Raw genomic sequence first — 15,622 nt, forward strand, 5'->3', positions numbered from 1 at the left:
CAGTGCCTCAAGGACACTGTGGCGGCATCCAAACAGTTCCAGTCAGCAACTCAGTTCTGAGGACACCTCAGAACCAAAACAGTTCTAGAGGACACCTTCAGGGTCAATACTGGCACCAATATTGTTTAAAATCTTCATCGGTGCCAGAGAGAGTGGCACTGAGTGCATCCTCATCAAGTACGTGCATGACTCTCAGAGTGCTACTAATACACTGGAGGGACAGGATGCAATCCATAGGGATCGTAGCAAGCCTGAGGAACGGTCCCTTGTGAAACTCAGCAACTTCAGCCAAGCACGTGTGCAAGGGGCAGCACTTGGGTTGGAGCAGTATCTCATATCTATATGAACTGGAGGATTCTGTGTTTCAAGCCCTCTCTCAGTAGACCCCCCAGAGAACCGTATCCAATCTGTGATTCCCAGCACAAGAAAGACTTGGCCTTGTTAGAGAAGGTCCAGACAAGGACTAGAAATAGGATCAGAGGGATGAATCACTACTTATGCAAAACAAGGCTTAGAGTCTTTGGGTTTATCTGCCAAGAGGAGGGAAGTCTTACAGGACACCTTATTGCAGCCTGGATGGAGCTGGTAAGAAAGACTGGGAGGGAATTCTACCAAGGCCTGTAGTGATGGGACAAGGAGCAGGACTGCAATAGGGTAGATGTAGATTAGACATAAGGAAGACATTTATGAAGGTGAGCGTGGTCAGACACTAGAAAAGGTGTCCCAGAGAACAATTCACATGGAGCCCTGTGTCCAGTCCCCAGCACAAGAAAGACTGGGACCTGTAAGAGCAGGTTCAGGAAAGGAGCGATGGACCTGTAAGAGAAGGTCTAGGAAAAGAGAGATGGAATCATCCATCCTACAAATTACAAAGAGGGAATTGGGGTCTTTCAGCCTGCAGAAAGAAAGACTCAGGGGAGACCTCATTGCAGCCTGGACAGAACTTGTAAGAAGCTGTGGCAGAGACCTTTTATCAAGGCCTGTAGCAGCAGGCCAAGGAGCAACCGATTTGGACCGCACTAGGGTAGATGTGGTTTGCACTTAAGGAAGACATTTATGATGCTGAAGGTGGTCAGACACTGGAAAAGGTGTCCAGGAGAGTGATGGAATCTTTGGAAGTGTTCAAGGTCAGATTTAATGGAACTTTGAACAACATAATCAAGTGACAGCTCTTCCTGCACATGACAGGAGGGTTAGAACAGAGGATCTCTGAAAGTGATCTATGATCACTCTATGAATCACTCTATGATTCGATGACAACATGGTTCTACACTAAGGCAGCCACTGCCCTGTATTCCTCCCTTGGACAATACTATGGTCAGGAAGGGTTCTCCATCCTCTCCTGGGAAGACAGTGCCTGTATCCTCTCAATACCACATTCCCTCCTGATGACTTGTGTCATCATGTAGAATTTTCTGAGAGAAAAGGACCCCTGCACCCAATGGAATTGACAGTTGTACCTGAACAACATCAGGAAAATTCATCCTGACCTTTTTCGGGATGACAATTCCAGACAACGAGGGGATCACCTGATGCATGACTTGGCATAATCTACGCAAGCTTGTGTTGACAATCACTAACAAAACCATCACAAACAATTTCCCCCCAGAACCATTTCTGAGTGACATCTCCTTCTCTGGCCACCCTGGAAAAGCCCCAGCAGGGGAAAGGATGAGACAGTAGCGCAGGCTGGGATGCATCAGAATTTTAATAAGTCAAGGGAGGGAAAGGAGGCCGATACGAGTGGAGACCTCAGTGCAGGCAGCAGCTTTAGCAGGGGAGGCACCTGGTACCGCAATAACGGCCACCGAAACCGGACAAGCCGGAGAGTCCAAAGCCCCCAGAGTTGATGGGCACTCCCGCATCGCTGAGGATGTTGCCAACAGCAGCACCGGTGGAGGATCCGACGGCGGTGTTCTGTGGGAAGGAGCTGAGGATGGGTCCGGGCAGGGTCACCACCACGGGAGAGGGCTGGATGACAACCCTGGAGTCCTGGCACTGCCTGAAACAGGGCTCATTGCAGCTGTTGGCCAGTGGGGTCGGGCCGCAGGGCTGGCAGGGCAGGCAGGTGTTGTAGCAGGACATGGCTTGGGGCTGGAGATGCACCTGGAGAGAGGTCGGGGGGAGAGGTCAGGGAAAGAGGACAGGGGGAGCAGGGGAAATGAAAGAGGTGCAGCCTTGGTCCCTCAGCCATGAGGGAGGCAAAAGATGAGCTGGAGAAGAAAGCTGGAAGTTGTGTCGGCAGTCCCATTGGCTTCACCTCCCCATCATCAAAAAGGAGACCTGCCAAGAGGTACCAAGCCCAAACGACCCACCAGTCAGGAGAAATCTCAGCCAAGCCACAACCTCACCCCATCCGACAGCTTTTGCCCCCTTCCTTTAACAAGAAGTCCCAAACCCAAGCACAGTACTAAAAGCAGGAATGTGTTGAGAAATCCAGTGGAGGAAGAAGAGGAAGAGAAGAAGAGGGAGGCAGGGCTTCAGACTCACTTTGTTCCCAAGGAGATGGAGGCAAGAGGAGTGGATGAGAGAGTGAGGAGTAGAGCCTGCTTTTATACTGCTCCTGCATCGCCCCAGGCCCACACTCACTGCACACAGGCAGTAATTTTCCAGCAGAGTCACCTCCAAAACTAAACAGCCTCCCTGATGTCACGGGTTGGGTTTTGGTGTCTGTCAATGCTGCCATTCCTTTGCCCCGTTTCTGACAGGCGTGGCGTGCAATGCAGGCTCCTTTCATGTGCTGGGATGAGCAGCCCAGGGATGTCCTGGGCAGGACTGTGTCAATTTGGTCAACAGGTGTTTAGAGGGGATCATCAGTGTTCCACGTCTGTATAGATGACCTTCAGGGTGGAAGGTATTGCACCCTCAACAAATCGCTAGATAACACACAGTTGCAGAGGCAGGATTGGATTGATAGAGTACAGAGATGTTGTGCTGTTCAGAGGGATGTTGACTGCAAGGAGACATGAGCAGGCAGGAATATTATGGGAATATTCTGCCAATGGAAATGTTGGAAGAACCTCATGTTCCACCAAAGATTGCAGTTGAGGGGCTGTGAAGGAGCTTTGCACCTGAGGATGTGCATTCTGGGAGAACTTACAAGGCAGCCTGTGACCTTGCGTCAAAGACTATGACAGCACACTGGGCAGCATTGAGAAGAGGGCTTCAAGGAGAATAAGGAACCACAAGAAACAAGGACCAAGAACAGCATCCTCCCCTAGAAGAGGGGCTGAAGCCTGGCAGAGGGAAACGTAGGCCCAGGGCTGATTGGGGCAGCTGATTTCCTGAAGAGTGGCCAGAGAGCAGGCTGGGGAACTCAATGCCTTCTATTTCTCAGTCCTCACCACCAAGTTCTCCCAGGACACTGACCCTTCTGAAAGAGCTGAGAAAGGAGGGGGTTCCTTCCCAGGAGGGAGTGGGCATCAAATGAAAATGTGCCTGAGAAAAGCTGACCTAAAAGGAGTCTGATGTGCTCCAGGTCAGGGCTACTATGAAGGGAGTCCTACATTGGCTCCAGGAAAGGGGCTGTAGGATTGTAATGACGTACAAGGAAAACAAATGACACTGCACAATTGAAAAGGAAGCACCTCTTGCAGCAGAACAGACTGGGAACAGAACTACAGTAGAAGTCCTTTAATTCTCCTCCAGATCGATCAGCCCACAGGGGCAGAATCAACCTTGGGTAAAGACTTGGCCAGTAGAAGGGAACAGATGCACCAGCCACATCTTCCTGTAGAAAGAGACCAGTGTGTTGTGAGGAGCTCTCCTGAATACACTCCATGGAGGCAAAGAAAGGCTGACAGGAAATATCTCCCCACTTATTGGGACTCATCCCTACGTCCCAGGCCATATGTCTTCTCCTGGCATTAGGGCTTTAACATGACCCTTTTCCATGCCCCAGAGGATTCCACTGCCTAGAGGAACACTCAACACCTTTGGTAAGGTAAGGAAATTTCCCTGAAATCTGAAGGAGCAAGGGCTGCCAGGACTCTGCAGTGCCACACATCTGAGGATGCTCAGGGAAGGGATGTCTGACGTGCTTGGTCTGCATTGCAAGCTCCTTTCATGTGCTAGGAGGAGAGTCACAAAGATTTCCTACGCACAATCATGTCCCTTTGGGCAGAAGATGCCTCCTAAGTAGTTGTGAGGTCCTGAACAAGTAGGAGATTTTGGCTTGGGGAGAATGGGCTTTAGGATTATCGTGGCTATCAAAGAAGACAAATGACAAGTCGTACACCTGGAAAGGAAGCACCTCTTGTAGCAGAACAGACTGGGAACTGAACTGTTCTTCAGGTCTCAGCTTCCTGATGAAAGGGACCAGGCTGTGTTGAGAAGCTCTGAATAAGCTCCAGGAAGTTAAAGAAATATTTCCCATTCCCCATCAGTTGGGACTCATTCCTAGTTCCCAGGCCACATGCCTTCTCGGGCATTAGGGCTTTAGCATGACCCTTTCCAATGCCCCAGAGATTTCCTCTGCCTGGACGAAAACCCAACACTTCTGGTTAGATAAGGAATCTTCCCCAAACTGCCAAGCAGTAAGGGCTGCCAGGACCCTGCAGTGCCACACGCCTGAGGATGCTCAGGGAAGGGATGTCCTCAGAAGGGCCCTGGGTACAAACCCAGATCTCACACCACATCAAGGAGGTGATGAACTTCCCTGCCCCGAAGACACAGAGGCAGATGGGAGGCCTTCCAGCAGGGAGTCAAAATGCATTCAGTAAGCGAAATTCCTGGGGCAGACTCTCTGTACCCCTTGCGAGTCATTCTCTAATTTCTGTCCTCTTGTGGATCAGCCTTCTGGAATGAGGCCAAGCCAGGACTACATGCTGACCACAAGAACATGTGTTACACAGGTCTGAGTTCCCTTCCAGCCAGGGCAGCTCCATGTCTCCCCCCAGAAATCCATTCTCAAGCACTGGGCTGTACTCAAGTACAAGCTCCAAGCAGTACCAGTGGCAATTGCTCTCAGCTTGACCTCCTTGCCCAACACTCCCACAAATCAGCTGCTTTGCACAACAGGCATTGTGTTTTGGGCAACTGGACAGGAATCTGGGTGTGGTGCTGGTCAGGGTCTAAAGTGTGCGGCCAAAGCACGTGGTGGTCTGGGGAGAATGGGAGGAAGAAGGCCCTGTCTGAGCCCCAACCCATCGCTCAGACAGTGAGGAGGGACTCAACTCCTCAGGGGCTGATGACAAATCACAGAGTTCAGGAGGGCAACATTCTCCTTCTGTAAGGCTGCTGGTGGCACTGGTTGGGAACCCACAGAGACTGAGAAGAGAGGGCACAACTTTGCCAAAGAAACCAGCAAATCTCTCCCCAGAAGCACAAATTTCCCTTGGGTGAAGGCATTAGAAAGCAGCAGTGCAGCCCAACTACTTCTGGAATCAATGACCAATGAGTGCTGGAGTAGCAAGGAGGCAGACAGGGAGGGAGAAGGATGTGGCACATTCTCAGGCACAGGAACACTGGAGCACCCAGGAGAGGCCTCACTTGGTGGGAAGAAATGTGCACCTTCCTGCAAAGGGGGCTGGAAACAACCTTGGCAGATTTCCCCACACTCATGTCTGATGTCTCCTCCAGCCCCTGGGGGCACATTTTCTGCCTCTGCTGATGTGGTCTTGCCTGGCACATTCTTATGCCTCTCATTACAGTACTTGAAAGGACCTTCCATGACCTGATTGTCATCTCAGGAACAAGGAAATGGAATGGCAGCTTTGATGAAAACCAAACGATCAGGGAGGCTGTTTTGTTTTGGAGGTGACTTTGCTGGAAAATTGCTGCCTGCGTGCAGTGAGTGTGGGCCTGGGGCTGTGCAGGAGCGGTATAAAAGCAGACTCTTCTCCTCACTCTCTCATCCACTCCTCTCACCTCCATCTGTTTGGGAAAAAGGTGAGTCTGAAGATCTTTCTCTTCCTTCTTCTCCTCCTACTGTGCATTTCTCAGCACATACTGACCAAATTGTTTTACCATGGGTCTTGGAACTGTTGGGTAGGGGAAGGAGGGGGGAATAGTTCATAACATGGAGAGATGCCTTAGTTTGTCTGAGGTGTCTCCTGAGCGATTATCTTGTCAGGAATCTCCCTGGGCATGGTAACACTAAGCAGAGCTCTAAGGGAGAAAGGAGAAGCATGTGGATCTCCATAGATACCCTCCTTCTCTTGTCTGTAGTTTGTTCCTTCAGCTCCTTGTAGAGTGGATACAGACTGCTCCTCACCCATCTCCCATGGTGTACTTCCTCCCTGCTTCTCTCCCAGGTGCATCTCCAGCCCCAAGCCATGTCCTGCTACAACACCTGCCTGCCCTGCCAGCCCTGCGGCCCGACCCCACTGGCCAACAGCTGCAATGAGCCCTGTTTCAGGCAGTGCCAGGACTCCAGGGTTGTCATCCAGCCCTCCCCGGTGGTGGTGACTCTGCCCGGACCCATCCTCAGCTCCTTCCCACAGAACACGGCCGTCGGATCCTCCACCGGCGCTGCTGTTGGCAGCATCCTCAGTGATGCGGGAGTGCCCATCAACTCTGGGGGCTTTGGCCTCTCCGGCTTGTCTGGCTTCGGTGGCCGCTACTGTGGCACCAGGTGCCTCCCCTGCTAAAGCTGCTGACCATGGCCCTGGGAAAGGTCCCCATGGACACCCAAGATGGTCTTGCACTGTGGACGGATCATGGCCTTGTAGCTTTAATGGGAGCTGAGCAACCCCAGCACCCCTTGCAACGGGATGGGGCCAACCTGGGCTCTCACAAAGCACGGCCCATGACTGCCTTTCTGCTCTGCCACTCTCTCCTTTTCCTCCCGTGTCCTCGTTCTCTTGTGTTCCCTGGGCTGTGAGCCCCACCAATCCAGCCTAGAGAGGACCTGCTGGCCCTTTGGCCTTGTGGGACAGGCAGATGGACACCTGCTGGTATCTCTGCCACAGCCATAAGGTGAAGATTCCTTTCTACCCTTCGTGCTCTGTGCATTGAGGTCTCCACTCAAATAAATTCAATGTAGTCTTTTCACTCAATAAAACTGCTGCATCTCAGCCTGTGACTTTGACTCATGCTTTCCTCTCCAGATGTTCCCCCGTCCTGTCTAGGGACAGAGAGATCACTCAGCTGTGGCTATGGAAGGTGGAGGGGGGCGGGGCAGGATGTAGTTGTGCAGTGATTGTCAGCACAGGTTTCCTTGAGCAGGCTTGGTCTGAATTGCTTTTACCCTCTGGTTTCTACACTTTTCTGCCTGCGTGGGGTGCATGGAGATAGAACAACATAAACCAGCTCAGTCACTATCTCTTCTTTGCTGTCAACACCCTTTCTTTTCTTCCGTGAGCTTAGCATATTGGAGCACGTGGTCAGGAGGAGGTGGGATAAAGATGTTACTGTCAAGGCGGAGACAACAGCTTCCTAGAGAGCTCAGCAGAACCTGTCCTAACTTAGCTTTGAGGTTTAGAGGTGTGGGATGAGAAGACCAGGTGGAAAACAAAAGCCTGAGAACAGCATGGGGATGTATGTCCACTGCAGCTTTGAGAAAACATTGTCCCAGCAGATGGGGTCCACAGGTCCTCTGGTCACTGGACAGTAGCCAGTGCTGAGATGCTTTTGGCAGGCTTGAGTTTCTGAGCAGAGAGCACTGAGGAGAGCTCCTTCCCATGACTTGTGTCCTCAAATGGGAAGCTGAGCCTCTCCTCCTCCTTGCTGGCCCTTTCCCCACTGGGCAGAGGCCAGAAAGGCTGTCCTGGGACCATGGGATCAGAGCATAATCAAGTTGGGAAGGACCTCCAGAGGCCATTAGGTTGTTCCCCTTGCTCCAAGCTCAGTCAGCTATGAGCGTCCAAGGACAGATACTGCACAGCCTCCCCAGGCAATCTGTTCACTGCTTGATGCTTCTTTTCGGGAAAACCATTTTCCTCCTATTGAGTCCAAACCTTTCATCTTCCAACTTGAGCCCAGTGTTTTGAGTCCCCCAAGAACACAATACCACAGTGTTTGCCTCTATCTGTCTTGTATAGGACCTCATGAGAGCTACTCCAAAGCTGCTCTTTAGTCATCTATGAAAATCTCTTTACACTCAGAGAGCCCAATCTCCCAAACCTTTTCTCCCCAAACAAAATATTAAGTCCCTCCACATCCCTGAACACCCTCTTGTGTACTCCACTTGGTCAAGGTCATTCTTGCATTACAGCAGGGTTTGAGAAGCCATCAGGCGATTGCTGAGCAGAATGGGATAGTCGCTGCCTTCCTACCTCAGGTCCTGCTCATTTTGCCCAGGGTGTTGATGGTGGCCCTCAGAGTCCAGGAGCAGTGCTGGCAGTCACACCTCTTTGGATGGGGTTCCTGCCAAAGCCCCTTTCCCTGGCCCTGTTTTTGGGCTGTTGCTTGTCAGGGGCTGAAGGATGTGTGGGAAGTAAAGTAGAGGATGTGCATTGCAAGCTGAGGATGTAGCCTGTGGCAAAGGAGCTGTGGTATTGTTGTGGCAGTCAAGGAAGACAGATGACAAGTCGTACAGCTGGAAAGGAAGCATCTCTTGCAGTAGAATACACTGGGGACTGAAGTGTGGTACGGTCTTAGATTCCTGAACCTCCTCTTGATTGATCTGTCCTCAGAGGCAGATTCAAGCTTGTGAAAACACTTGGCCTGTAGAAGGGAATGGACACACAGGCTTCAACTTCCTGGCCAAAGGTACCAGGCTGTGGTGAGGAGCTCGCGTGAGTAAGCTCCACGGAGGGACTGAGAGCTTGCAGTCCTCCACCAGCTGGGACTCATTCCTGACTTCCAAGCCATACGTCTTCTCTTGGCATTATGGCTTTAGCATGCCCCTTTCCCACGCCCCAGAGGATTCCTCTGCCTGGAGTAAAACCCAACATGTTTGGCATGGTAAGGAACCTTCCCCGAACCTCCCAAGGAGCAGTGCCACATGCCTGAGGATTCTCGGGCAGGGGATGCACTCAGAAGGGAGTTGGGTACAAACCCAGCCCTCAGACCACATCAAGGAGGGGATGAGCTTCCCTGCCCTGCAGACATGGAGACAGATAGGATGTGTCCCAGCATAGAAGGCAATGCTTCTTCAAGTCAAGCTTCTTCAAGCCAAGCTTCTTCAACAGACTCTTGATACTCATGGCAACACGTTCTCATTTTGGATCAGTTGTGGTTTGGCCTTTTGGTATGAGGCCAAGCCAGGAGTATGAACAGTTCACAGGCCCGTGTCCCACACAGGGCAGAATTCCCCTGCAGCCATGGCAGCTCCATGTCTCTCCCATAAAAACCACCATCCACCTTCAGGCTGTACCCAAGTATGCAGCTCCTAGTAGCCCCAAAAGCCATTGCTCTCAGCTTGACCTTCTTGCACACACTCCCACACCTCAGGTGGTTTGCACTACAGATATCATGTTTTGGAAACCTGGCCAGGAAATTGGGAATGAACTTAACCAAGAGCAGTGAGTTCAGCACAGGGTGTCCAGGATGGTGAGGAGGTTTGAGCCCTTGGGTGGGGAACTGAGGTTTAGGAGATTGGACTCTCTGAGTGTTAAGAGAAGGGTTTGTGGCAGGACAAAGATTAGCTTTGGAGTAGCTAAAGTATCCCGCAAGACAGACCCAGGCTCAGTGCTGTGGCACTGTGTGGTTGGAGGAATTAAAACATTGGGCTCACTTTGAAAGATAAGAATTTTGACTGCATAGGAGGAAAATGGTTTCCCCAAGAGGAACATCAAGCAGTGGAACAGAGTAAAACGCACGGGCTGAGATGCATCAGAACTTTATTAAGTGAAAAGCGTACAATGAAGTTATCTGAGTGGAGACCCCAATGCGTGGAGCACAAAGGGTAGAAAGGAGTCTTCACCGCATGACTGTAGCAGAGATGCCACCGGGTGTCCATCTGCCTGCCCCACAGAGGCAGTAGGGCCAGCAGGTCCTCCCTAGACTGGATTGGTGGGGCTCACAGCCCAGGGGAGCACAAGAGAACAAGGACACGAGAAGGAAAGGAGAGAGTGGCAGAGGGGAAAGGCAGTCATGGGCCGTGCTTTGTGAGAGCCCAGGCTGACCCTGTCCTTTTGCAAGGACTTCTGGGGTTGCTCAGCCTCTCTCAAAGCTACAAGGCCATGATTCTTCCCCAGAGTGAGATCATCTTGGATGTCTGTGGAGACCTTCCTCAGGGCCATGGCCAGTAGCTTTAGCAGGGGAAGCATCTCCTGCCACAGTAACGGCCGCCCAAGCCGGACAAACCAAAGCCAGAGAAGCCAAAGCCCCCAGAGTTGATGGGCACTCCCGCATCACTGAGGATGCTGCCAACGGCAGCGCCGGTGGAGTTTCCCACGGCGGTGTTCTGTGGGAAGGAGCTGAGGATGGGTCCGGGCAGGGTCACCACCACCGGGGAGGGCTGGATGACAACTCTGGAGTCCTGGCACTGCCTGAAACAGGGCTCATTGCAGCTGTTGGCCAGTGGGGTCGGGCCGCAGGGCTGGCAGGGCAGGCAGGTGTTGTAGCAGGACATGGCTTGGGGCTGGAGATGCACCTGGGAGAGAAGCAGGGAAGAAGTACAGCAAGGGGGATGGGTGAGGAACAGCCTGTATCCATTCTACAGTAGGAAAAATCCATCAGCGCAATAGAAGAAGTCGAGTTGTTGTGGCTCATGTGTTTTTCCTTTCCTTCAGCCCAAAAGAGTCCTTCCAGGAAGGACCAAGCCCAGGAAGATCCCTACCTACCCATAGCTCAGGGGGCACCTCAGCATATCTATGCCTCTCAATCCCACACATTCTGTCCCCTTCCCTCTCCCATGACAAGCAGCCCAAACCCCAAGCACAGGGGAAAAGAGGCAGGGATGTGTTGAACAATCCAATAGAGAAGGAAGAGATAGACAAGAAGGAGGGGACAGGGCTTCAGACTCACCTTGATCCCAAGGAAAAGGAGGCGAGAGGAGTGGATGACAGACTGAGGAGAAGGACCTGCTTTTATACTGCTCCTGCACCGCCCCAGGCCCACACTCACTGTGCACAGGCAGTAATTTTTCAGCAGAGTCACCTCCAAAACAAAACAGCCTCCCTGCTGGCACAGGTTGTGGTTTGGTTTCCATCAACGCAGCCATTTCATTTCCTTGTTTCTGACAGGCGTGGTGTGTGACACACGCTCCATTCCTGAGCTGGAGTGAGAGCCCCAAGGAATTCCCCATCAGAATTATGTCCCTGTAGGCAGAAGATGACTCCTAAGTGGTCATGACATCCCAAACAAGTAGGGGATATTGGCTTGGGGCAGTGGGGCTGTGAGATTTGCGTGGCATTCAAGGAAGACAAATGACAAGTCGTACATCTGGAAAAGAAGCACCTCTTGCAGCAGAAGAGATTGGGGACTAAACTGTGCTACAATCTTAGAGTCCGAGAACGTCCTCCAGACTGTCCATCGGGAGCAAAATCAATTTTGGGGAAAGACTTGGCTGATAGAACGGGATGACCATACAGAACTCATCTCCTTATCCAAGGGGACCAGGCTGTATTGAGGAGCCCTCCTGAACGCTCTGTGTTGGGAAGAAAGGTTGCCGTCCTCAGTCAGGACCCCATGACCCAGGGGAAGTGTACAATGCTATCTTGGACGGGGCCTTGAGCAGCCTGACATAGTTGGAGGTGTCTCTCTCCATGGCAGGGGAGTTAGAATTAGATGGTCTTTAAGGTCCCTTCAAACTCAAACCATTCTATGATTCTCTGATTCCTCTGCCTGGAGGAAAACATAACACTTTTGGCAAGGTAAGGAACCTTCCCTGACCTCCAAAGGAGTGAGGGCTGCCAGGACCCTGCAGTGCCACACGCCTGAGGATGCTCAGCGAGGGGATGTGCTCAGAAGGGCCCTGGGTACAAACCCAGATCTCACACCACATCAAGGAGGTGATGAACTTCCCTGCCTGCAAACATGGAGGCAAATGGGAAGCGTTCCAGCAGAGAGACAAAATGCCTTCAGTAGGCAAGATTCCTGGGACAGACTCTCCCTACCCCTGGGGAATTACCCTCTCATTTTGGGCAGTTAGTGGATCATCCTTTTGGAATGAGGCCAAGCCAGGACTACGTGCTGACCACAGGCCTTTATACTGCTTTCATCTGAATTCCCCTCCAGCAAGGGCAACAGCATCCTTTCTTCAGGAAAATCATCTTCCACAACTGGGCTGTACCGAATATACAGCTCCTACCAGAACCAATGGCCATTGCCCTCAGCTTGACCTCCTTGCCCAACACTCCCACAAATCAGCTGCTTTGCACAACAGGCATTGTGTTTTGGGCAACTGGACAGGAATCTGGGTGTGGTGCTGGTCAGGGTCTAAAGTGTGCGGCCAAAGCACGTGGTGGTCTGGGGAGAATGGGAGGAAGAAGGCCCTGTCTGAGCCCCAACCCATTGCTCAGACAGTGAGGAGGGACTCAACTCCTCAGGGGCTGATGACGAATCACAGAGTTCAGGAGGGCAACATTCTCCTTCTGTAAGGCTGCTGATGGCACTGGATGGGAACCCACAGAGACTGAGAAGAGTGGGCACAACTTTGCCAAAGAAATCAGCAAATCTCTCCCCAGAAGCGCAAATTTCCCTTGGGTGAAGGCATTAGAAAGCAGCAGCACAGCCCAACTACTTCTGGAATCAATGACCAGTGAGTGCTGGAGTAGCAAGGAGGCATATGGGGAGGGAGAAGGATGCGGCACATTCTCAGGCACAGGAACACTGGAGAACCCAGGAGAGGCCTCACTTGGTGGGAAGAAATGTGCACCTTCCTGCAAAGGGGGCTGGAAACAACCCTGGCAGATTTCCCCACCCCCACGTCCGATGTGTGCACGGGACTCCTGCAGCCCTTGGGGGCACATCTTCTGCCTGTGCTGACATGTTCCTGACTGGCACATTCTTGAGCCTCTTATTGCAGTACTTGAAAGGACTCTTTGATGTAGTGGTCATCTCAGAAACGAGGAAATGGAATGGCAGCATTGATGCAAACGAAACCACAACCTGTACTATCGTGGAGGCTGTTTTGTTTTGGAGGTGACTTTGCTGGAAAATGACTGCCTGCGTGCAGTGAGTGTGGGCCTGGGGCTGTGCAGAAGCAGTATAAAAGCAGGCTCTTCTCCTCACTCTCTCATCCACTCCTCTCGCCTCCATCTGTTTGGGAACAAGGTGAGTCTGAAGATCTTTCTCCTTCTTTGAGTTTTCTCAGACGAATTCTGGCCCTTTGACTTACCCTGGGTCTTGGAACTATCTGATATAGGTTGGAGGCTGAAAAAAAGCTGTTGTAATCATTGAGGCTGAGGCTTCTTTGAGGTGTGTCTTGAGTGATGGTCTTTTCTGGAATCTCCCTGGGTTTGGTGACTCTTGATAGGGCTCTTCTGAGACAAAATAGAAGTTTCTGCATCTCCCTACAAAAGCTCTAACTCCTTTCTGTAGTTTGTTCCTTCGGGTCCTTATGGAAGGGGTACAATCTGCTCCTCACCCATCTCTCCTGCTCTTCCTCCTCCCTTTTTCTCTCCCAGGCACAGCTCCAGCCCCAAACCATGTCCTGCTACAACGCGTGCCTGCCCTGCCAGCCCTGCGGACCAACCCCACTGGCCAACAGCTGCAATGAGCCCTGTTTCAGGCAGTGCCAGGACTCCAGAGTTGTCATCGAGCCTTCCCCGGTGGTGGTGACCCTGCCCGGACCCATCCTCAGCTCCTTCCCACAGAACACCGCCGTGGGAAACTCCACTGGTGCTGCCGTTGGCAGCATCCTCAGTGATGCGGGAGTGCCCATCAACTCTGGGGGCTTCGGCCTCTCTGGCTTGTCTGGCTTCGGCAGAGGCTACTGTGGCAGGAGATGCTTCCCCTGCTAAAGCTGATGACCATGAACCTGAGGAAGGTCCCCATGGACACCCAAGATGGTCCCACGCTGGGGAAGGAACATGGACTTGTAGCTTTGAGAGGTGCTGAGCAACCCCAGCACTCCTTGCAAAAGGACAGGGTCAGCCTGGGTTCTCACAAAGCACGGCCCATGACTGCCTTTCCCCTCTGCCACTCTCTCCTTTCCCTCCCGTGTCTTTGTTCTCTTGTGCTCCCCTGGGCTGTGAGCCCCACCAATCCAGCCTAAGGAGGACCTGCTGGCCCTGTTCCCTCTGTGGGGTAGGCAGATGGAGATCTATACCACAGCCTTGAGGCACAGGCTCTCCTCCAACCCTGGTTCTCCCTGCACCAGAATCTCCACTCAAAGTGACTTCATCTCCATCTTTTGACTCATTAAAGCTCTGCTGCATCCCAGCCTACGACGTTGTGTCATCCTTTCCCTGGGCTCTCCCAGGATGTCCAGGGAGAGACATTGTCCTTGGGGTGATTCTGGCAGGGGTTGTTTGGGGTGGTTGTGCAGTGGTTGTTAATACAATGATCATTACTGAAACGATCTGGGCAGCCTTTCCAAAGAATTTGTTCTGCAGTTGCTGGCTGGGCAGGGTCTGCTGGTGCAAGGTGGTGTGTGATTTACTGTGCATTGCTTGTATTTTTTATTTTTGCCCCTTCCCTTCTCAGACTGCCCAGATATCCATTCACTGGCATTTTACTCTCTGGCTTTTCGACTTCTCCCTTGACCCAACTGGGAACACTGGTAAAAACACCACACAGGCCCACAGAGAGTTAATGTCCTCCCAATCTTGCTCCTTCCCTGTCTGCACTCAGGGCTTCCTGGGAAAGGTTCTGGGCAGGCAGGGAGAGACTCAGGGCAGGAAAGGCAGTAAGTGCAGGCTGAGTGTCTCCAAGGGCTGGCCAGGAGCACTCCAAAGCAGTGCGATGACCAGCAGCAAAGGCTGCCAAGAGCCTTGCAGCCCAGGAAGGAGAGCTGCTGACCTGCTGCAGGACCCAGTTGGGTGAGATGACATGTGTCCACCCCAACCACCAACGGCAGCCGGCTTGGGAGCAGCCAGCCCTGTCTCCCCACACATCCTTCAGCCCCTGATAAACAGCAGCCCAAAAGCAGGGACAGGGAAAGGGTCTTTTGCAGGAACACCACCCAGAGAGGTGTGACTGCCAACTCTGCTCCTGGACACTGACGGATATCATAAGCAGCTTAAGCAAGATGAGCAGGACCTGAGCTAGGAGATAGAGGGCAATGACTGTCCCATTCTGCTCAGCACTTTCCTGATGGCACCTCGAAGCCTGCTCTAATGCAAGAAAGACCTTGACTGAGTGGAGTGTGTTCAGCGGAGTGTGTTCAGCAGAGCGTGCCCAGGATTGTGAAAGGTCTTGAGCTCTTGGATGGGGAGAAGAGGCTGAGGGCTTGGGGCTTGCTAAGTGCTAACAGAAGGCTTGGGTGAGAGACTAAAGAGCAGCTTTGAAGTAGCTATGATGACATCCCCCACAAGGCAGATCAAAGCTAACAATGGGGTAGTGGGAGATTCAAAAACAGTGGGCTCATGTTGGAAGATGAGAGATTTGGACTCAATAGGAGGAAAATAGTTTTCCCCAAGAGGAACATCAAGCAGTAGAACAGATTTTCCCGAGAGGCTGTGTAGTATCTGTCCTTGGACACTCATGGCTGACTGAGCTTGGAGCAAGGGGAACAACCTAATGGCCTCACTTCATTATGCTCTGATCCTATGATCCCAGGATAGCCTTTCTAGCATCTGCCCAGTGGGGAAAGGGCCAGCAAGGAGGAGGAGAGGCTCAGCTTCCCATC

General features: G+C 52.2%; 4 protein-coding genes across 4 annotated transcripts; 2 read left to right on the forward strand and 2 right to left on the reverse strand.

The window, feature by feature from the left end:
• Positions 1–1,672: 1,672 nt before the first annotated feature.
• Positions 1,673–4,051, reverse strand: LOC104058528 (feather beta keratin). Its single transcript, XM_009560055.2, has 3 exons — positions 4,037–4,051; positions 2,491–2,643; positions 1,673–2,106 (listed from the first exon to the last, which is right to left on the reverse strand). Exons 1-3 carry the CDS (start codon positions 4,049–4,051, stop codon positions 1,771–1,773), a joined length of 504 nt encoding a protein of 167 aa, XP_009558350.2. The 3' UTR covers positions 1,673–1,770.
• Positions 4,052–4,708: 657 nt separating this feature from the next.
• On the forward strand, positions 4,709–7,012 carry LOC128854478 (feather beta keratin-like). Its single transcript, XM_054088038.1, has 3 exons — positions 4,709–4,717; positions 5,758–5,889; positions 6,255–7,012. Exons 1-3 carry the CDS (start codon positions 4,709–4,711, stop codon positions 6,588–6,590), a joined length of 477 nt encoding a protein of 158 aa, XP_053944013.1. The 3' UTR covers positions 6,591–7,012.
• A 2,697-nt stretch (positions 7,013–9,709) lies between these two features.
• On the reverse strand, positions 9,710–12,888 carry LOC104058521 (feather beta keratin). Its single transcript, XM_054088039.1, has 3 exons — positions 12,829–12,888; positions 10,855–11,007; positions 9,710–10,480 (listed from the first exon to the last, which is right to left on the reverse strand). The coding sequence occupies exons 1-3, from the start codon at positions 12,886–12,888 to the stop codon at positions 10,139–10,141; spliced, it is 555 nt and encodes a 184-aa protein (XP_053944014.1). The 3' UTR covers positions 9,710–10,138.
• A 36-nt stretch (positions 12,889–12,924) lies between these two features.
• On the forward strand, positions 12,925–14,214 carry LOC128854479 (feather beta keratin-like; the record flags this gene model as incomplete). The annotated part of the gene is made up of 2 exons (XM_054088040.1): positions 12,925–13,104; positions 13,458–14,214. Coding segments are annotated over 2 exons (516 nt in total), but the record flags the coding sequence as incomplete, so codon positions are not given.
• Between the last annotated feature and the right edge of the window lie 1,408 nt (positions 14,215–15,622).

The sequence above is a fragment of the Cuculus canorus genome, chromosome 25, assembly GCF_017976375.1.
Source record: "Cuculus canorus isolate bCucCan1 chromosome 25, bCucCan1.pri, whole genome shotgun sequence".
In the NCBI taxonomy this organism is placed as follows: Eukaryota; Metazoa; Chordata; class Aves; order Cuculiformes; family Cuculidae; genus Cuculus; species Cuculus canorus.